Consider the following 23,384-nt stretch of genomic DNA (forward strand, 5'->3'; position numbering starts at 1 on the left):
TTTGTCCACTTTTTCATCATTATATTTTATTTTGTTTTCTCCTGTTCATATTTATGTAAGCCACTTAAAATTATTTCTGGAGCAAGGCAGGCATACACTTATTCAATAAAGGAATATTTACAGATGATTAGTTATAAAGAACTGATAGTTTTTCACTAGGACAAGATCTGAACACATTTTTAAAGAATAATTAGAACCTAGAATGCTAGACGGGAGAAAATTTACCCCAAGATAACAAGTTTCACTAATGAGTACAACCAAAAATGAAATATTGGAGGAAATTAAAATAGCAGCCTCCTGCGATCCTGAAGTCTCAATCAACAAAAAATTAATCAGCAGGTTTCCATTTTAAAATGGTATCTGGTAAACATCTTTCACATAAAATTTCCACCAAAACTGTGTGGGAAGATACAGAAAAAGATGAAAACCCACAACACTAGAAAGCAATGGAAGGCCGCTTGCTGCCAGTAAATGAATGGGACATTTTAAAAATTAAATACAAGGCTCACAAGTACATTTGGAGATCCATTCACTCTCTCCCTTTTCTAAGCAGTCAGAATAATCGTTGACCCTCCTTCCAGTATTCTTTCCACCTCAAATCTTGGTCCAGGAATATTAAGATAAATGCTCACCATAAAACAAAGCAACACAAACACCAAACAAACAAAAACACCACAGTTGAACCTTCTATGGTGGCAGTGGGACTTTTTAAGCATCCGAGGATAAGCTCACTTCCAACTCCCCTCAGTGCTTCCCTGTTTTATAGCTACTGTAAAAGTGTATTTACCCTAAAATATTTAGGTGGGTAGGAAGAAGAACTAGTCATGGTACCATGTTGCATGCTGGGTGGTGTAGTGATGAAGTGTAAGCCTTGGGGCAGAGACTCCAAAAACCATGCAAAGTGTATGATGGTGTCTGCTGTTTCTAATTCATTCATTCGTTATGTGTATATTCCATACTGTGGCTAGGTTCTTAGCCATCTGATCAGAGAAACACAACATGAGGCAGTAAGAGTAGAACGAAAATCCCCTATCTTAAGCTAGCAGAGTGGAAATGATTTGAGGGCATTAGATATTGGCAAACAATGAGGGTGGGAAAGTGTTATCCTCATTTAAGAACTGCTAACGGGAAAAGTTAACGTGGAACTCATGGAAAAATATTGCAGAGAAAAGGAAACTAGTTAGCCTTAAGACATTCATGTGAATTTTACTAACAACTAGGACACGATGTCTAATAGCAGTTTTGCATTCTCACTGAAGAATGCAGATTTTCAATTAAGCAGTGTAAAAAGCTATAAGATTTAAGCACTTAGACTAAAACACTACAGGATAAGGTGAAATGGGGAGATAAGACAAAAGACTGCAGAAAAACTGAAAACACAGAAGCAGACATAGACTTGCATTTGAAGTCTGGACTTGCAGAATTACAATTGCATTAATTCTGCAAAGGCAGAATTAATATTCAAAAGAGATGGGGTTTTAGCCCATCTATGTCCATCAGGGGGTTGGGTTTAGGAGGACAGAAGAGTGTGTTCAGCAGTTTATGATTATGGATTGCATAAAGCAGGGGTCCCCAACCCCAGGGCCACAGACTGGTACTAGTCAGTGGCTTGTTAGGAACTAGGCCGCACACCAGGAGGTAGGTGGTGGGCGAGCCAGCATCACTGCCTGAGTTCTGCCTCTTGTCAGATCAGGAGTGGCATTAGATTCTCACAGTAGCACGAACCCTATTGTGAACTACACACATGAGAGATGAGAGTTGTGTGCTCATTATGAGAATCTAACTAATGCCTGATAATCTGAGGTGGAACAGTTTCATCCCGAAACAATCCCTCACCTCCCTGCACCTGCTGCAATCCATAGAAAAACTGTCTTCCACAAAACTGGTCCCTGGTGCCAAAAAGGTTGGAGACCCCTAGCATGGAGGCAAGGCGTGCAAAGGTATGTGTCCAGTGAGTGAGGCCAGGGATAAGGTAGAGACTGCGGGAAAGGACTCCTGCTCTCAGCTGGCTTTGGCTGCTAATCTTGGCTCGTGAGGTGAAGCATCTAGCAGGGAGTGACATGACAGATGTACTTTTGCATCTCCTAAAATGAGTCCCTCACAAGACTCTAAAAAGATAGGAATTCAGAAAACCACAGAACAATAAAGACACTGTAAATAAGTGCAGAAAATTAGAGAAATGAAGGGAAATGAATGTGAGCTTCAAGAGACAAGACCTCGTCTTGTAATGCCCAGAACAGTGCATACATACATATGCAGTTTTGTCTCCAAAAAGCAGACAACAGTGTTCCTTCCAAACACACATAAAACATTCACAAAAACTAACCATTTATTCAATCATAAAGGCAATCTCAACAAATTCCCAACATTAGCAATCATATGAGCCATATTCATTATTCATAATGTGTACTAAAAATCAGTGACAAACCAAAACGAAATGCAAAAACAAAGCAAAGTGCTATCCATCTCACTAACTTAATTTGATTAAAATGAGAATTACGCTGGAAATGATCAATTACTTGGAAAAGTTTGAAAATGGGCACATTGCATATCAAGGCTAGTAGGAAGGAAGCAAAACTGAATTTGAGGGAAAATTCATTAGCTATATTAGAAATGTATATCAGAATATATAGAAAAATATATATGAAAACAAGAAAGTAAAAAGAGGATGTTAATAAATATAAAAGTAGAAATTAACAGACTAGGAAGCAAAAAAAAAAAAAAAAAAAAAAAAAAAAAAAAAAAAAAAAAAAAAAAAAAAAAAAAAAAAAAAAAAAAAAAAAAAAAAAAAAATCCCTGGATAAATGAATGAAAGTAACAGCTGGTTCTTCAAGAACACCAGTAAAAAAAAAAGACTGATAAATTCAAGTAAGAAAAGAGATGATGATAGAGAGAGAATAAGAATGAGAACAAGAGAGAGAGAAAAATCTATAAACCAGAGGATGCAGAACTATAGTGCAGAGAAAATATTTTCAAACATGATAAGAATATTAGGTATAACATTATGTCAACACATTTGAAAATCTAGACGAGTTAGATGATTGCCTATGAAAATGTAAATTACTAAAGTGAATTTAAGAAGAGTTAGAAAATCTAAATATTTTAACAACCAAAGAAGAAATCTATAAAGAAAGTAAAAGACCTGCCCTTATAAAGATGCAGCAGGCCTAGTTAGGTTAATAGATTAATTCTCCCAAACTTTCAAAAAATTATTATGTCATATAAAGTGTTCTAAAAATAATACAAAATAGAGAATCCTTGCATGTTATTAGAATAACCTGATACCAAACTGAACAAGATAGCATAAAATGGAAACCAGCAAATGCAATCTGGTTTTTATTTAAAAAATCATAATCAAGTAAAATTTATGCAACAAATGAAAAGATGATGCAGAATTGAGAAGTTGATTAATGTCATTTAACAGAAAATGAAAAGATGATTCAGAATTGAGAAGTTGATTAATGTCATTTAACAGACTACAGAAGAAAAAGCTGCCGAGGTGGAGGATTGCTTAAGCTCAGAAGTTCAAAACCAGCCTGGGCAACATTGCAAGATGCTGTTTCTAGAGAAATAATAAAAAAAACCCAGCCAGGCATGGTGATGAACTCCTACAGTCCCAGCTACGTGGGAGAATGAAGCTGGAGGATCGCTTGAGCACAGAAGGTCGAGGCTGCAGTGAGCCGTGGTTATGCCACTGCACTCCAGCGTGGGTGACAGAGCAAAACACTGTCTCAAAAATAAAATAAAATGAAATAAAAATAAAAAGAGAAAAAGCCCATGATCATCTACTGCCAAAAAGCAGTCACATTCCTGATCTAACCTGTTTAGTAGGTCAGGAATAGATAATTTCTCTATTCTTTAGATATTGATATAATATTTATATCTCTATTAGATATTCTTTAAAATATCTAATAAACTTAGAGCAAGCATCACACTTAACAGTGAAACACTGAAAGCAGGTCACTAAGGGCAGCAGCAAGACAAAGGCAGGATGCCAGATGTCCTTACAATGTCACAGTGTAGCATAAGTTGTCACCAATGCAATAAAACAAGCAAGAGAAATAAGTATACATAATGGAAAGGAAAAGATAAGTGTCATTAATTGTGGACAATGTGATTATCTATCTGGAACAGCTAAGATGTTCACCTGAAAGACTACTAGAACTGAGAAGATAATCCCTTAGGGAACTAAGTTATAAGACGTAAACGTGAAATCAACAATTTCTATACACCAGCAAAAAGCAATTAGAACATGCAATAAATAAAATCTTATCAACACAATGTAAAAGATAATTAAAAATTACTTGACAAAAAGTATAAGAGCCCTGAACAAAAATCCATAAAACTTCACTGAAAGTAAATACATGGGAATAAGTACCACATTCTTGACAGGAAAGGCTTAATATTATAGAGATACAAATTATTCTCAAGTAGAAACATACATTTGATGCAATTCCAGTCAAAACTTAAAGACTTTTCTGCAACTTAAGCAGGTTTTAACAAATCATTTATGTGAAGGACTGAGAAAAGCCAAAAAACTTTTAGAAAATGATATCATCATCAACAAAATCCACGATGGTGAACACCATCCATCAGATAGCAACATATATTCTAAAGTTATTATAATTAAAATAAAATAGTATTTGCACAGGAATAGGGCTTCTAGATCAATGGAACAAAATAGAAAGTAAACAAACTGGCTCACAGAAATAAAAGGAGGTTAAAATATACTAAAGGGGCATCTGAAACCATCAGATAAATGATAGATTATTTAGTAATAATTTGGTGACAAATGCTTAATTTGAAGGTTAGATCTTATCCCCCATCACCCAGAAAGGCAAAGTACATATGGTCTAAAGGGTTAAATTGAAAATAGAAAGCTACAAAGGATTAGGAAAAAATGGGAAAACAGTCCTTATAACCTTGCAAATTTAAGGCCTTTTAAAGGCACCAAATACAAAAATAATAAAGGAAACAACTGATAACAAAAAATAATTGATAAATTATTATCAACAAAAAATTTTGTATGTAAAATATACTTAAGGCAAAAATGACAGACAAGAGAATGGTTTCACGTGTAACCATCGAAGAACTAAAATCTATTATATAATTAGAAAATAAAACTAATTTCTAAAAATCAAGAAAAAGACAAATAGTCCAATAAAATATAAGATGAAAACATAAATGTAAATTGCGTATCAAGGCCAGTGGGATGCATGAAAGAAGAGTGCAAGTAGCTTTAAACACAGGAAAAATGCTCAATTTCAGTAGCAATTATAAAAATGTTAGTCAAAGAGAATGTTTTTTGCCTTCACATAAAATTGGCAAAAATTTAGCAGACTGACAACACTATTGTTGACAACATGAGAGAACATGCTCACACACTGCTATGGCTATGTAAATTGCTAGGAAGTTTTGGACACTGGTGAAATCTTAATTTGCAAGTCTATTTTAAAACTGAAGACCCATATACTCCTCTAGTCAGCAGTTCCACTTCTTGTACTTGTATAAAGAGGTTTGTGTTTTGATATTCTCTGCGGTATCGTTTATAAAATCAAAACATTGGAAAACTCTTTAAATATCCTATTCTCTGTGGTATTGTTTGTAAAATCAAGAAACTGAAAAAGTCTTTAAATACCCAGCATTATGAAACAGTGGTGAACCAAGGCGGTCAAGGAGTTGGGTGTTGGCAGCCACTGACCCAGGCGGGAAGAATATGTTATCACTAGCATTGCTTAGAATTGTATGGATATGATGCAAGGTGAAAATAAGACTGACTTTTATTTGATCTGTTATTGTTTAAACTTCTCTCCAGACAATGCATCCCTTATTGCACACCCGGATAGACTTCCTCAACCCCCACAGTCCCCCTTTGATACACCATTCTGATGAAATCTTTTGGAGGTTGAATGCCTAGGTCTGTGTGCCTTGTTACCTTGGGTCCTGGGGGTTTTGGATATGCACTGTGGAAAAAAAGTACCCACTTGTTACTATTGCACCTTCAGTTCTTATTGTTTCAAAAAGTTCCAGGAAAAAGCTCAGTCCAGGAAAAAACAAAAACTGGTTGGATCCAGAGATGCTGGGGTTGGAGATGAACTTTGGTGAACTTTCCTCCCAGGGAGGAGCTTATTCCCCATTTTCTATACAGGCTACTATGTAGAAGCATGATGGGCAACAGCACCAGTGCTACTTTTACTCCACTTCTGTACACAAGGACTCAGCTAACCAGCCCAAGAAAAGCCCCGTTAACGCCATTGTTCAGGAGAGTGCTGCTTTGAGGAGCTATCCCCACTGTCCTCCTTATTTGTTGCAGGCAATAAAATTCCCTCCTTAAAACCTCCTTGGTTGTGGTCATTGGACTGTTTTTGAACTCACTTGTTGTGGGTAAGTCAGTGATGCCTCAGTGACACCTCTCTCACTGTTAGGAGAAAGCGGTGGAAGCACAGGGATGGCATGTTGCCAATTTTGCTAAAACACAGACGCAGTCACTGAACTGTATTTCTAAATGTACTTTCTGTATGAATGCACAAGATTTGCATGGATTCACACCCAATGCACTTGTAGTCATTTTGGTGGAGATGACAGGGATTTAGGGTTGTGGTCAAGGGGAACTGCATCTGTATATGTTAATTTTTTAAAATATATTATACTATATTCATTTGTTTTTATTCATGTATTTATGTAATTAAAAAGTAAGTACATAATTTAAATGCATAATTTTGGAGAAGAAAACTGCCCTAGTAAATGAAATTGAAGGGAGAATTAGAAAGGTGAGGGCCTGGTGTAGTGACTCACGCCTGTAATCCCAACACTTTAAGAGGCTGAGATGGAAGGATTGCTTGAGCCCAAGAGCCTGCATTAAAAAAATCATAATAATTAACAATAAAAAACACATCAGGGTTTTGATGTCTCTGGAATTGCAGCACCATCCCCACCTAGTGGAGACGAGTGGATACTGCCATTAGCTCAAGGGCACTCCCCAGGAGGCAGGGGCAGTGCCTTTTCTCTATCAATGCCTTGCAAAGATTAGCACTAGAAGACCAATTTCAACCCACTTCAGAATAAACAGAAAGCTTCAGGTATCTAGTTGAGGTGGAGATGTGGCATTTTACGCCTGCAAATGAATCATGCAGACAAACCCTCAAGAACGTCCCTTGAGGCGAGTCATTCCACGTTTCTGGACAACAGTGTCCACTTGAGCTAGACAGTAATGATTCACACTTGAACCAAACCATTTATGAAAAAAGCCAAATATTCTATGATCATAACAACCCCATGAGATAGCTTTTTAATGATCTTGTTTTACAGAGGAGAAAGTGAAGGCTTGGACTAAATAAAAGACCTTGCTAGGCAATATGTTAGCAGGTCAGACAGGAGTGATGCCACATTCTGTGACTTGAGGACCCGAGTCCACATTTATCTTCATGGGGGCCTCAGGACCAGGGATGTGTCTGAGGCATTCATAGAACATCTTGTAGAAGACACTGGTGAAATCATGGTCCGTATCTTTGGACCTGCAGGAGTTGTCTGAAGCCACAGGGGACAGTTTCTGGCCAAACTAAGGGTACAGGGCATGGCAAATGGGCTCCACACAGTGTGGTATTGGGTTGACAGTGATATGCAGTCTTCACCTGAAGAGGTGGGGAAAGGGCAAGGGCACAGCACAATCAAAGGCACACGGCTGGGAATGAGCAGGGTATATTTAGAGAATATAAAGTTAGTCTTGTTGGGAGCCCACGAATTATTTGAAATTGTAAGCAAAACCATTTGTGTGTGTGTGTGTGTGTGTGTGTGTGTGTGTGTGTGTGTGTATGTGTGTGTGTGTACACAAGTGCATTTGTAAAGGGATTGAATTCATGGCTTTGGTCACATTTTTCATGAACTAAACCATGTGGCAGAACCACCAAGGATCCAGAGAAGGGGTCTGCTGTGGACTAAAGAATCACAGAACATTGAAATAATGTTTACTGAGCCCTAGTGTCACCACTCAGACAGAGCTTAGCTCTTTATAAATGTTTCTTTCACTTGTCACGAACATCCTTTGAGGTGGGTTCTAATACCATCTTCATTAACAGATGAGGAAACTGAGAACTAGAGAGATGCCTTGCCCTAGGCCACACAGTTGGATCTGAACCCAAGCAGCCTGACTCTGGATCCCTCACCCTACACCTAAGGCTGGTGGCGTCAAACTTGAGTGCATGGTACAGTCAACAGCAGGCCTTATTCTAACAGACACAGCTAGGCCCCATGCCCAGGATCTCCAATTCTGCAGGTTTCTAATGAGTTTCCTGGTGGTGCTGATGCTGCTGGTCTGGGGGCCACACTTCACAAACCACACTTTGAATTTTAGGCTGTCATCTCCCAAGAGGACTTGGAGTCCCAAAGAGTTGATGTGACCTGTCTGGAGTCACTCAGCTACTTAGCAGCAAAACCAAGATGAGAATCTGGGTCTGTGGATTCCAAACCCAGGACTCTCTATGCCACTCGTGCTTGGAGGAGGGCACTCGTGCTTGGAGGAGGGCACTTCCTACCTAAAGAGTGTGTGTGCATTTGCACGCATGCATTTCCATTACCTGACGTGTGTCCAGATCCTGGTGCTGGGCGCTGGGGGAGGATGGCTCTTTGCTCGGCTCTTCTGAGCCCAGTCGGGCTCTTCTCCACCTCCTGGCCCGCCGGTCTGTGGTGTGGGGGGCCTCCTCTGGCTCGCTGCTATCTGAGGTCTCCCTGCTAGCCACCTGGGGGTTGAAGTTGACATCCAGTTCTCCCTGCAGGCGCATCTTCTCTGCTGCAGGGTTCCTGGGGGCCTTCCTCTGTAACCAGGACAGTCTGGCCTGGTGCCCAACTTCTCGGGAAGAGCCCGCAGAGGAGGTCTCCGAGTCAGAGCACATGGCCTCAGGGTTGGGGGAGATAGCAGAGATTGGGGAGGCAGCCATGAGGCCTTGGTCAGAGCTCTGGGCCTGTGTGGGCTGAGGCTGGCGGTCCCTGGGCAGGCCCCGGGGCCTGGGACACAGCTTGCTCAAGGCCTCACTCCAGTCAAAGTCTTCCTCGCTGTCGGAGCCCATCTCATCATAGGCAGATGCCACACTGGAGGCCACCTCCAGGGCCTGAAATGTCCCGCTCTTAGGCTTGGCCAGTAGGCGGGTTAGGGGTGGAGCACCATCCTTCAGGGCCACCCAGTTCCCGTCGGAGCTCTGCAAAACTGGTGCCAGGTCTGTGGGTGGAGAGGATAGAGAAAGCAGAGAGGGGCCGTTATCACTTTAATGCAAGGTGAGGCTGCCACTTGTCATGTCCCCGAGTGGCTCGTGGGGGTGTTAGAGGGCAGTGCCTTTAGGAAGCCCAGAAGGGCAAACCCAATTGGTGGGCAGAGTTCCAAGGTCCCCACGGAATCCCCTGAAAGCTCACAGGGTCCCAGTGCTTCACAGAAGGAGAGAAACTCAGAGATCTGGCTCCCATTTCAGTCCACCTGGGCTGATGTCACCTCAGTCTTCTCAGCACGGCCCTGCTCCTGCCCTGGGCTCACTTGGAAGGGGAGGGGACAGGGCTACAGGTGGAAGCACCAGCTTCTGGCTCCTTGACCTAGGGCTACAATTTTGTCTCTTGGATCCTCAGTTTCCCCTCACTGATAGGAAACAATCCCACTCCCTGCCCTGGCATACCGCAGAGGTTAACGCATCTGCTCTTGGTACTTTTATAGATTCTGCTTCATAACAGGCTCCTGAGATAGGCATATAGGTCTATTTTTAACTCAAGGAACATGCCTCACTCTGGAAAGTGCTTTAGTATTTCCAATCTCATTTTACAGATGAGGAAATGGTGAGCGAAGTTAAGTGACTTGTCAAAGGTCACAGAGCTGCTAACTTGTAGAGTGAGTTCGAGGTGCATCCTCTACCTGACTCTGAGGCAGCTCTGGGCTACCGACTGTGCCACAGAAGCCTTCGGCCAGCCGTAAGGCACCACGCAAGGGCAGCCGGAGCAGCTCTCAGGCCGTGACGATGGTCTGGAGTGGTCTAAACTGGGCTCAGTTCTGCCAAGAGCATGTTCCCAAGGATTGATCTACATGCCGAGGGTGGACGGGTAAAAAATGGTTTTGTCTTGTTTAAGGAGAACAGGAAAATGCTTTCTTCCCAAGTGTCTGTGGGGTGGGAATAAGATGACATGCTGCTCCTTTAGCTATGGGTACTCGGCCCAGGACTGAGGCCTCAGGCGCAGCAGTTGCCAGCAGGAGCTATCATTTTTTTTTTTTTTTTAACCAGGACTGTTGCAGGGCTGCCTGGGGGCAGTGATAAGGACCTCTGGGCTTTGAAGAAACCACTCCCCAAGTTGGTGTGGACATCTGCTTCGGGGCTGAAGGCCTGCAGCAGCTAAAGCCCTGCTGCAGTAGGGCCTTGAGGCAGAGTCCTCCTTCATGCTATTTAAAACACACAGCTTTTCCACCAGTTAAACTGCCACTGCTCCACATAATGAAATGAAAGCTATCTGTATTTCACAGTGCTGCCCACAGAGCATTGTACCTGCTAAGCCTGTTTCAGAACCACAGCCTTGGGGGAATTCAGATGTTGGTGGAACATATGTTTTCAACAGCGACCCAGTTCCACTTCCACTGCCTGACTGCAGCTCAGACTGGCAGGACATCGAGTTCTTTTTATTTTGAGAGTCAGGAAGTGGGGCTCTCTCTTACGAGGAGGATGCTGGGCCCCGGCAGTGGGCTGACGTAAGCAGTGTCCTCCAAGAAGCCTGAGACCACGCACTGGCCTTTCTCCTGCTGCTCCTGCCTTCAGTGTCCCCCTCCACCATTTGCATGTAGTGAAGCCCTAGCAAACCTACAACACTTCATCTCACTGGTGAGAATGGCCTTTTCCTGGAGTGTATTCTCATCTCCCTGCTGGATATGGCCTCTTCTCTCTGAGCTCTCCTGGTATGAGGGCCTGGCTGGCTCATTCCATGTTCCTCCATGTGTTCTGGCTGTCACACACCTGCTGAGCATGAGGACAAGGTCCCTGAGGCAGGGCCTGGATCTCAGGCATCTCTTCATCCTTAGAGGAAATTAGCCTGCTCTGTCCCAGAGCCAGGTTTTGGAAAGACCAGTGGCCTCTAAGTCAGCTGAGAGGAAGCCCTACTCAGTCACCAGGCAGCGATGTGATCCTGTGTGCCTCGGTTCTCTGACTGGTGAAAAGGATATAGCTAATATCTTAATGGGTTGTCAGAGGACTGCACGAGGGGATGCTCATGAGTGTGTTACACATGCCTGCTCAGAAAGAGGATTAATTCCTGATGGCTCCTTTCCCCTTATCTATAAATAAAGGAAGCTGCTTTAGTGTAGGGCAAAGAACAGCTTTGGATTCACGCAGGTGCAGGGCTGATCCTCAGCTACTGCATTTACTAGTAGGTGACCCTGGTTAGAGAGCACCTCGGGTCTACTTTCTTGCCCAACAGTAGGGTCAGTGTGACCCACCTTTGGCTGTCATTAGGATTATTTTGAGATAACACATGCAAAGCATCAATCCTAGTGCCTGCTATACTTAGGGCCCTGAGCTATTTTTATTTTATATCTGTTTAATTGGATTTAGCGTTAGTACTTAACACCTGGTTATGAATTAACACCCATGCACTCCATATGTATGTATACAGAAAAGAGATACGTATCTGATAGGCTCTATTCAGTATTACATATTAATAACTATACAGTAACACTATTTTCATTGGCAATGGAGTTATTCAGAAGAGTGGCTTACTAGGGTTATTATTACCATTTATTATTGGGCTCTACTTGTGGTGTTGGTAATAGCAGGTCTCTTGAGAAAAGTATTTCTGTTTGCCGGCATTCTCCTAATGCTGTATCTGGAGAGTGTCAGTCAGGGTAAGGGTTCCTCAGGAATGCTAATGAGGCTGTGCGGGACTAGTAAGTAGTTATATTGAATTTTCCTGTAGCAGGCTCTGTGGGTGCCCTACCCTAAACCTTGGCCCTCACCACTTCAGTGTATGCCAGCTGGACTTCCAATTGCCAGCCCTTGCAAGTCTTCACTTGAGGCTTGCTCGGGCGACTGGAGCCTGTGTTGCCTGCCCCAGGGGCAGGGTGGAAGTACCCAGGATTCATCACCTCCTGGGAGCAGCCCTCAGCCAGTGAGTAGGGGAGCTGGTGGCTAAGCATCCCAGCTCTCTTGCCTGTTAGGCAGGTGAGTCGTCTACACTGGCTCCCAGGGTCCCCAGTGGGGTCAAGCTCCGGCCACCCACAGTGGCCATCTGCTTAGTAACAAGTCATTTATTGCCTGATTTTCTTTCCTTGTCTCACGTTTCTCCTCCTTTCTGTGTGTTTTCTGGGCTCACCTCCCAAATAAACTACAGGTCTTCAGATTCTTATATTAGGATATTAGGGTCTGCTTCTGGTGGAAGTCAAACCAAAATACCCACATGATGCAAAGCGGACTCCGAGCATGGCTGTTGAGTGCTCACTCTGAGAAGAAAGGCAAAGTCCTCTGGGCCTTCTAATCTGTCACTGAGGCTGCTCTCTGGACTGTCTTCAAGACAACTCACACGTTGCTCGTCAGTTGCCTGTGCTTGGACTTCCTTCCTCAAGGAGCTGGCTATTCTGCTCTCTGAGCTTTGCCAACATCTTTTATTGCTTAACACTCAAACTATATTATAGTTTATTTTCTCAGTTGTCTACCCCACCCCTCAATCCTGACCATCAGCTCCTGGAGGGCAGAGCCAAGTCTTCTTCACTGCTGTGCCCCTAGCCCCTGGCCAGCTTTGTGTCCCATCCTGGGAACATGAAGACTACTTGTTAATGAAAACAGGCACTAAAGGCTGCAGGGACGATGGGGCTCTTGATGTGCAGCTCTCAATGAGCACTGCTGTCTACAGCTTCTCCTGGGGCCCTTGGAAGAATCCAAAGAAGGAAATCCCTTGATAATGCCACTCAGCACCCAGCTCCAGGGTTGACCCTGTTGTAAATGTGGTCCCTGGGCTCTAGCACCCACCATATTTGGAGATGGAATTCAGCCCATTGCCAGCTCCCTTTCTCCTGTGTTTTACAACCCCAGGTTGCCTTGTGCCTCTGTGGAAGCTAGACGTTGGCCAACTTTTACCTCTGCAAAAATTCAGCCTTCTTAGCAAAAACACAGATGGCTCCCTGAATACCCAACCGTGTGGAAACTTCAGTTGTTGTTGATCTCCATCATCAAAGCTGCACCTGCGCTCCAATACCACAGTCTCTCAGTCCATCAGGAACACCCCTTGGGGATCTTGCTCCCCCACCCTCTCCTTTCTCCAAATTCCTGCTCTTCCGTTATCGTGCAGACAACTAACGTTCAGTGAGTGGCCCCAGAGCAGTGACGATTCCCCAATCTTTATTTCCCCAACACTGAGCACATGCAGTGTATACAGTAGATGCTCAACCAAGGTTTACAAAGTGAAAATGCATTTGGGAGAAACCCATTAACTGCTATAGGCACTCTCAAGACTGAAAGCAGAGTTACTATGGTTTACCCAAACCAGTGTCCCTAAGACTAACCCCAGCTGTGCACTAGCAGGTTCCTGAATCAACCCTTCTTCAGAGGCATAAACACAGCTGCTACATATAGCCCAGTGGGCATTCACTTTCTAAGATGACCTCCACCCCGGGACTCTTCTGTTTGACGTTCCTACTCAACTGAGACTGAGCAATGCCTGTAGGAATAATCTGCTTCCTGCTAAATGTTTCAGACATCCCTTAAGACCTCTGAGGCTGGCATGGACAGTTTGGCATGTCAAGGGCTAAAAATTCCTCAGAAAAACCAGAAGTTTTCCACCCAAGTCCTTTTTCAAAAAATTTAAATCTTCATCCTGAGAGATGCATGGATTTTTGAGCAGAATGTAAAGTCTTTTTTTGGGTGTGTCATGCTGTGGAACTAAGTTTTATGTTTATATACAACTGAAAAATTACCTATGAGTACCTAATTTTACAGAAGATTATGTACAAAATCATGTTTTGAAAACAAAATTCCTTTGCAAATTTATTATGAATGTTCATAATCCAGTTGGAAACTATTTTGTGAAATACAGCACCTTGTAGTAGTTGTTTGCATAATATTCTACACATTTATCACTTTGCAAGTCTGGATTTTGAAATGATAGCTTTTGTTTATTTGTATGGTAGAGAGACACTTAAAATGCAAGAGTTGAAAGCCTGCAAATTGGAGTCTTGATGTTTGGATTTAAGGACCAGCTTTGCTTACATTGGCTGTGGGGTCTTGAACAAGTCACTTAACTTCACTGTTCATCAATATTCTTACCTGCAAAACCAAATAATGACTGTGTCTAGCAATGCTGTTGGAGGAAAAATAAAATAGTGCCTACATATGGAATCTGTATGTTTTAAAGTGATTTAAAAAAGCTAGGTATTGTGTATTGAAGTTCTATTATGTGGTATTCTCATGTGCTCTGTGGAATCTAACAGTCCCTTCTCTGTGTGCATTTGCAATCCATAGAGAAGGAAAGCGAAGTGAGAAAATGAGGGAGAAGACAAGAGAGCGAGCAAGAATATGAATTAATGAATGAATGTGAATATGAATAGACTGGGAGGGTGCAGGGAGGAAAGAAAGACATATCTAGAAAGAAAAATGCACTTAAAACCCCCAAACAAACACCATATACACAAGTAAAGAAACGTGTATGTGCTGCAGAATTTCTGCAAAGTCATGGCCCTGCAGGTTCTATTGATAGGTACTAAAAGGTTAATATAATCTCTTTTGGTAAATCTTTAGAATGACAGTTAAAAGATATTTAATGTTTTCTAACAGTTTGCACTGTGATAACAATGGGTTTTGTTTCTCTAATCGTTGGTTAAATCTTTTCCTTTTTACAGTAGAAATAATAGCAGAATCTTTAAAAGCTTATTACTAGGATGGCTAAGCTGCTGTTAATCTTTTCTGTTGTTCAGGAAAGGGGTGTAGATCTGATATGCCATGGGATGAGAATACTGTTTATGGTTTCTTCATGTGAAGACAACTATGCCTGGCCTCCCTTCACAGTGTGTGTATGCAGGACACAGGAAGAAAGGACTAGACCGGTGCAGGGGTTGGGGGAAGATTTATTCTGACATTTGTGTAGACCAAGAGGCCCCCTGAGCACTGGGGTTTCATGGCCCTCAGCTGTCACCTGTGGTGATGGGTCCAAGCATCTCAGGGTCTTCCGATGTGAGACTTTAGGAAAATGAGTGAGTTCATTTGAGCCCCTTCATTTTAAGGGATTACGTGAGTCAACAGCTTTATAAAGGACCACATGTCAAAAAGGCTCACACGTTGAAGAGTCTCTAAAGAGGCAGCTGACTTGCCCCACATAGAGGCAGGACATTCTATGGGGAGGAAGCAGCAAGAGCAGAGGTGCCAGCGAACAGCAGTGCCATCCTCAGGATGTCCCTCAGCCAGGGATGTACAACTGCCCACCAAAGACTCTTTCATGGCCCAACCGTGTTACTGGTATGCATCTTCCCAGCCAGGATGCCATTTCTCAGGGTCTCCTGCATTGAGGTGGGGCCATACGACGAGTTCCTGTCCAAAGGCTGGGAGTGAAAGTGGTGTGAGCCCTCCCTGCTGAGATGGCTAAGAAGAAGATGCCTGTCTTTTCCATTCTGCCTTCCTTCGTCTGCTGTCTGAATGTGGATAAGCCCACAAAAGACTCAGAGGCCCTGGAGGATGACAGAGCCACAAGGTGGGAAACTTGTACCTTGGCCTCTGAAGGCCTTCCACCAGCCAGGGGTGCTTGTACTGCACTGTGGTATGATGAAAAAGAAAATAATTGCATTAAGCCGCTTACATATTTAGTTTACTTGCTTTAGTGCATATGCCACCCTAACTAACTTACAGTTTCAGAAAGGACATCCATAAAACCAGACCTATGCTAGGACCCAAATTCCTTTGAAAGTTGAAATGCCATGAGAGGTTGGTTTAATGCTCCTGGCCTACATAAGACACATTCTCCTAGTCCACAGAGAACAGGCACCTGAAGTGGGGTGTGCAGTGGAGTGATTTGGACATACTTGTCCAGGAGCCTCCCACCCCCCTCCCATAGGTCTCAGCACAGACCATAGAATATGATGACACCCTAAGAGCCTTCATTTTGCCAGAGCAGCTAAGAAAACTGCCTGGGTGGAGAACATAATCACAGTATATACACTGTGTGTTGTGCTGGAGGCCTCATGACTTGGTGGCCCAGAGAGACACATGCCAGTTCAGACTTATGGGAAGAAGTGCTGAGTGGCCATGCAATAGCTGAGAAGCCTCCAAACCACACTTCTGAAACCCACATACCAACCAGATGCTACTTAAAACAGTTACTTGTTTCATCCAGTCTGTCCACGCTCTTCCAGCTGGGCAGAGCAGACTCAGCTCTCGGATGCTGGCCTTGGTCCCTTGGCTGCCTTGGTGCAGCCTCCACTGGAGGGGTCTTCAGGGCATCTTCTCCAGTGACTGAGAAGGCAGATTGGGACCGCTGTGGAAAGAAAAGGGAGGAAGGAATGAGCTCATAAGGAACAGTGCCTGGGAGGTGTGCCTTCAGCTTTTGGGGGCAGACACTGTAGAGTATGGAGAAAACATGTTTAATGGTAATGGGTCTTCTGGTGTGAGCCTTAAAAACTGCAAATCAGAATATAATGCCATGTAATGGCACAAATGTTTATCCCCTTGTGAGTCAGCCAGGCCTAGTAGACAGAATGAGATGTAGTGGAATCTTATGGGGCCAGCTCTCGTATGGTTCTTCCTTATCCACTACTTTTGTGGCCAATATTTCTCAGGGCCAACTGTGCGTGATGAGTTGCTCTAGGGCATGTAAAATGGAAAGCATCTTCTCCTCAAAGACCTCCAAACTGAAGAGTTCTCACAGCGTTGATACAGTTATAGCACAATGTACATGCTAAAATAGAGAATTGAGCTAGGTATGATCTGTCCACAACAAAGGACTACTGCAACATATTCTCATGTAGTCCCTGAATTAAAGGACAAAAAACAAACTCTAACCTAAGAAAAAGTGGCAGAAATGGAAATTCAAAGGACTGACAGGAACACATTTGAACTGCATTATATATATATATATATTATATATATATATATACACACATTATATCTATGCATCATATACATATATACATTATATACATGCATTATATATATATATATATATATATATATGTTGTATTGTGAAGCTCAAATGTTGTATAGAGAATTTTATCAAACAGAAAGAGACAAGTTTTCCTTTGCCATTTAATGAAGGAATTATATTTTACTGGTTATTTATTTTGTTTTTTTTTACATTAGTAATCTTAGAAGGGAAAGGGCATACTCACAAAGCTACCAAAAGCATCTGTGATCACAGTGTTAAACAATGTCCTGATCTGAAACTCAGGCTCCTTTGCAGTGGGCTTCCACCTGCTGGCTGATGTCAGCACCAGCAGACCCCACTCCCTCCTGTCCCAGTGCAAAACGTACCCATTTCCTCACTTTCTCTTTCCCTCAGGCACCTAGGCAAGCTCTCTAGAGAAGGCAAGCTCTCTCAGAGAAGAGCTGTGGGCAGGGCCATGGGGTGCTGTGGAGCTGGACCCCGGGGTCAGCTGTGTCCAGGCTCCCTGGCCACCCTGGACAGGGCCGTGGGGTGCTTTGGAGCTGGACCCCGGGGTCAGCTGTGCCTGGGCTCCCTGACCACCTTGGCTATACAACCTTGGCCAAGTGACTGAATTCCTAGAGAGATGTGGAAACTTAGCCTTGCCCTGCACTCACAGTAAACTGTATGATAAATGGTAGCTTAAAAAAAAAGGTATGAGAGAATAACAAAGAAAGACAGCAGAAATGAGCACAGGATACTTGGGTGGCAAGACTGAGCTTTAAGATGAGGGGTTGGGAAGAGGAAGATGCCCTCAGTGGGCTTGCCTCCCAAGCACTCTGAACCAGTCTAAGGAAAGACAGAGACTGAGGAGGATCAAAACCCAGCATCCCATTGTAACAGGCCAGGCTAGGGCCCAGGAGCCCTCACATACAGGCGTCTGGTACACTCTGTTGGAGAATGGTGGTGCAGACCAGTTAAGATTCAGAAAGCATCACAGGAAACCTCTACTTCCCCCAGGAGACCTTGGGGTTATCCAGGAGGAAGGTGGGCTTACAGAACAAATATGGAACCCCCAAAGCTGTGAACCAAGTGTTAACAACCTGCTTCTATCCCTTCAAATATAGAGGATAGAGCGTGATGGGCCTCCAGACCTGCCTTTTGATGCAATGGTCATAGGTTAATGCAAACAGTGGTGATGAGCTCTCCCCATCTTATCAATTCCTCAAGACACTGTGTGTTGGTAAGGTTTCCCACCCATAGCTTCCGTTTGTCAGATATTCAAGCAGGCCATGGCCTGTGGGAAATCTACCAACTGCCCCCTTCTCCAGGCTGGGCTGGGGGTCCTGGGCTTCTTCTACACTTACATTTTACTGCATTCTTGCAAACGTCTCTTTTCTGAGCTGGGCCCCCCACTAGACGGTGGAGCAACTAAGGGTAATTTGTTTCAGCAGTGACATCTGTAGCCCCTGGCACAGTCACTGGTATAGAATTGGAAATCATGAACGTTTGCTGTTGAGTGAATGGTTACAAAATGGGTTTTCAGAGTGCCTATGTTTTTTTCCAACTTCTTAGACAAAAATTGGAAAGTAAGAGAAAGAAATAAAAAGGAGCTCACTATCATCTACACTTACATCCTGGAGAGCAAGGTTTTACTTAGAGGAGAGCCAAGCCAACACACATGTGAAGTGACTTTCGGCTCAGTGTCACCTCCCTCATTGTGAGGGCACAGCAAGCACGGACGCTATCCCGAGTGTTCAGCCATTTGGATGACGCAGGTTGATGACACTGAAGGTTTTCACAGGGCTAGGTATTCAGAGCCGTTCTGCGATTTTGCTAAATATCGGACAGAAAACGAGCAGCTTTCAGAGAGGACAGAGATTGAGGATGGTGGTCAACTGGCAAGTGAAGTTATTAAAAGTGAAGGAAAACATCATTTTATGGCAAACCTGCACGTATCAAGAGGGACACACCCTTGGCACTGCTGTACCTGGGGCTTGGCAAGGCCTCCCCTCCAGTGTGGTCACACAGCTCTGCCTACAGATGTGCACTGACTTGCTGTGTCTTCCACACAGTGAACTCCATAAGGGCAGGGATGGTCTTTTGTGTGTGAGCCTGGTGGCATGTCTGTGACTGAGTTTTTAGGCTGTGAGACACAGTGCTGGCCCTTATGAAGCTGACAGCCTCGTTGCCAGATGCAGTATTATTGCAGCCTCATAGAAGCCATTTACTGTATCTGGCCTTTAAAAAAATATCTACAAGCTTCTCATTGGAAATCACTGAATATAAGTGTAAAAAGGAGAAACAATATTTAATATTTAATTTTGCAGTGGCTTAGATTTGTGTGTATATGTGGTGGCTGGGGTCCATTTTTTACGGGATGAAAATTCTCCCCCATTCCTTCCCTACAAAAGCCAAGACTAACAAATGAAAAGTCCCTCTCTGGTCCCAATAGCAGAGAGCAGGGGATGCCAGGCTATAAAAAGACTCTATTTCAGGCAAATCTTTGTTCCACACTAGAAAAAAACTACACCCTGACAATCACAAAAGGCCCAACAGCACTGTCTCCAGCAGGCCCCAAGACACTGGTGGCCTGCAGTCTCCAGGGTGGAAAAGAGTTCTGAGACCCAGGCGTGGTTCTGCCATAAATTCATTACAAGCAACACGTGCCCAGCAGAGGGCACCAGAACAATGCCTTTACTCCCCAGCTAGTTCTACTTCAGCCTCTGGCTGAACTCGTTGGTGAGTAATGTATTTGCTTATTACACTGGCTTATAACCCTGGCGGAGCCCTCTGTGCCCACTTTTCTTTCCTACCCACAACCTCTGCTTGTCTGACTTATCCTAGGGTACACAGAAGATGCAGGGGTGGTGACTGGAAGGGCTGGTCTGAGTTACAGTGTCTGAACATCTGTGCAATGCTGCAGGGGGGTCCATGGATTCAGGAATGTTAGCACATCAGCAATCCTTGCATTGATGAACTAGAGAATTTGAGCTTTCAGACAGGCCCTTCCTCTTTATTCCTTGGGCACTAACTTATAGGTGATACATTAGGTAGTGGGTAATACCAGCTACTCCTCTTGCTATGTGGGATCTTGGAGAAACTTCAAGTGTTCTAAACCTCAGCTTCCTCATGTTAAGGGATCAGTATCATGTATAGCACAGAGAAAGCACTCAATAAATATCAGCCTAATAAGAGCATTTATTAAATGTTGCCACTGAGCTGGTGTGACATATCTATTCTCTCACTCGACTTGACTAAGTGCACATAAGTAAACCGAGTCAGGGTGGAAGAACTTGTCCAAAGCATATGGATGGCCAAGGGTAAGGCAAGTGTTTAGCTTGGGTCTGTCAGATTCCACGTCGATGCTCCTCCATGCTCTCTCGGTGTGTGCCTGACAGCCTTTGCCGCAAACCTGGGAACAATGCACTCGTGGTTAATGTGCCCAAGCAGGACTTGCCATCTGAACCAAGTGGTCCTGAACCTCTGGGCAAAACAGCCAGTGTGATCATCGGTTACTTTTGTTACACCTTCCTTTGCAGTAGCTGCATCTCCTTTGTGGGCTGCAGCAACGTGTTCTACTTATATCCCTTGGAACCATAGATTGCTGCCATGATTGCTACGATTATCATCATCACCAACAGGACAGGCTCCCTGTGGCACCAACCGCAGCTTTAAAATAGTCTTTGCTCTCAAAGAGCCCACAGTAAAAAACAGGGAGAGAATGTTTTTAGTATCAAAGATTTGAGGGCAAATCAAGAAGAGTGGTCACATGCATACATAATGGAGACACGGCTTTGCTTTGTGTTTTTAGGGTCAGACATAAGTACTAAAGTAAATCCGATAATTATAGCAATGAAAAAATACACTTTAGTTCTATATGATGGCCATTCAAAAGAGAGAGGGGGGATGTGAGGAAGGAAATGAGAGACAAAGGCTGAGAAAATAGGAAGGGACAAAAGACAGAATAACAGAGAAAGCCAAACAGAGATTCATCTTAGTCACTGGGCATACGGTAAGCATTTGGTCCCCGGTGTCATCATCATTATTGCCAATAACATCATGATATTATTACAGAGTGGTCTTTTTAGATGCACGCACCCAAAGAGGCATAAAATGAATTATAACACCCACACTGCTATCTTCTAGGATATTGCATCTTAAGGCTTTGAAAGCCAGGTTGCACTGACCTCCCTACTGGCAAAGAGCACACAATGTGGGAGGAAATTAAAAAGGGAGCATTCACACTGAATCTTCTTTCAAGAGAAGAGATGAGAAATCCCATCTGGATGAAGATGAATTAAGTTTGGGTATTGCAATCAAGCCCAAGCGGTGGTGCTGGTGGGGTTTAGGGATTCTGCATGGTTATTTCTTAAGCCAAAGGTGTCTGGGTCATTGGAGAATTGAAGAAAAAGGAGAGGATCTATCAGGAGGTCATAGGCTTAGGGCTCTCCACAGCCTGTAGGTCACGATTCTGTTCAAGGTATTATAAAGATACCATCCTTATGCCTGGCATCATGTCAGTATCACCCAGGAGCTTCCAGTAATATGGAAGACCAGGCTCCACCCCTGACCCCTTGCATCAAGACCTATAAAGCAGGGCTTGGGCAGGTGATGCAGATGCATGTCCAAGGTGAGAACAGCTTGAGGAAAGTGGGGACAGTTATGTACTCTGAAGTATAAGAATTGAAACTCAGCCCATTGGTTTGTGTCCAGGCTCTAGCCAGTGTCCATGTGTAGTTCCGACTTTTTTTTTAGACAGGGTCTTGCTCTGTTAGCCCAGGCTGGAGTACAGTGGCACAATCATAGTTCACTACAGCCTAGACTTCCTGGGTTCAAGGGATCCTCTCACCTCATTCTCCTCAGGCATGTGCTACCACACCCAGCTAATTTTTAATTCTTTTTTTTTGTAGAGATGGGATCTCACTGTATTGCCCAGGCTGTTCGAACTCCTAGCCTCAAACGATCCTCCCACTTGGCCTTCAAAAGTGCTAGGATTACAGGCATGAGCCACCATACCTGGCCTTGTATTTCTGCTTTTATGTCATTTGTTCATCTCTTCTTTATCTAAATCCCTAGACCAGTGCTGTGCAAACACAACTTGATGGATGATGGAATGTTCTGCACTGTCCAATATAGTCACCACCAGGCACTGGTGCTACTGAGCACCTGAAATGTGGCCAGTGTGACCAATGAACTAGAGTTTTAGTTTCATTTAATTTAAATTAAAATAGTCACTTGTGACCTATGGCCACCATACTGAACAGTGCAGCCTTAGAACCTCTCAGCTGAAAGGGACCTTGGCGATCACTGAGCCACTGATCTCATTTTACAGAGGAAGAAGCTTGATCAACATTTGGAGCAGAAACGAGATATTCAGATTCTCACCCCACTGATCACTACCTGTATAACTTTAGGCAAGTTATGTTAATGCTTTAGCCTCAGTTTCCTCCCCTATAAAATTGGGGTAATAATACATGTCCTTATGTTGTGGTCAGGAGTAAAAGAAGTCACATGTGATTTGCAAACACAGTGCGTGGTCCTCAACCAATGGTTGTTCCCCACAGTCCTCACCTCAGCAGCAGCTGCACATCTCCAGGGGCACTCCCAGCATTGTATTCCATATGAATGGGGGTTCCCAGAGGTGTGCCACATAGTGGCTTTGGCCTGGGTCAATCCCTTTTGGGTCCTAACTCTTGTACCTGAAATTAACTCTTGGACTTAAGCCCTAGACCAGTGGTCTGAAATTTGGGTTCACTGTCCTGGCCTAGGCTTTTTCATCACAGGGCATTTGGGCCAGGTGAAGCCATGGCTTTGCCTACATGAATGTGCCCAGCCACACTTATGCAGCATTTGACAAAGCTGACCCTGTCTATCATATGTGTCATGCCTGGGGGGCACCAGGCTGGCCCTGCTATGGTGCTGGTGAGAGGGTTCCTGCCCAAAGGAAGTCAGGCCAGTGCCAACGGGGGGGCAAGACATAGGGAACCATACCCAATGGGAGCCTGAGGGTGGGAAAGGAGGGCAGCAGGACAGAGACAAGGATAAATGGAGGAAGGGATGAAGAGAAGGTCATTTCCTGTCATTGCTGTTGGGGTGTCTGTGGCTCATCTTCCTGGGCTGGCTGGTGTGGGCTCTGTAGTTGACCTTAGCTTGCCCTGTTAAATGTAGATGGCTGAAGCCCAATGGGGACAGATGAGTAACTATTTCACCATTTCAAGCATTGGTGGTGTTCAGGCTAGGACTTGGTATAGGCCTCTCTAAACGAGCCAACTAATCAAGACTCAATGCATTCTTATTACCACAGCTGGGAT

At 43.8% G+C, this 23,384-nt stretch overlaps 1 protein-coding gene across 4 annotated transcripts in view; it reads right to left on the minus strand.

Moving 5' to 3' along the window:
- Window positions 1-23,384, minus strand: part of LOC108289080 (myosin VIIA and Rab interacting protein) — a 209,767-nt gene that overhangs the window by 66,087 nt on the left and 120,296 nt on the right. For all 4 annotated transcript variants that reach the window (XM_017508338.2, XM_017508339.2, XM_017508336.2 and 1 more), the window contains 2 exons: window positions 16,314-16,467; window positions 8,574-9,211 (listed from right to left, as the gene is read on the minus strand). In XM_017508338.2, the coding sequence (XP_017363827.1) occupies window positions 8,574-9,211; window positions 16,314-16,467 (792 nt within the window). The remainder of the gene's footprint in view (window positions 1-8,573; window positions 9,212-16,313; window positions 16,468-23,384) is intronic.

Source organism: Cebus imitator, unplaced genomic scaffold, assembly GCF_001604975.1.
Source record: "Cebus imitator isolate Cc_AM_T3 unplaced genomic scaffold, Cebus_imitator-1.0 Scaffold391, whole genome shotgun sequence".
NCBI classification, from domain to species: Eukaryota; Metazoa; Chordata; class Mammalia; order Primates; family Cebidae; genus Cebus; species Cebus imitator.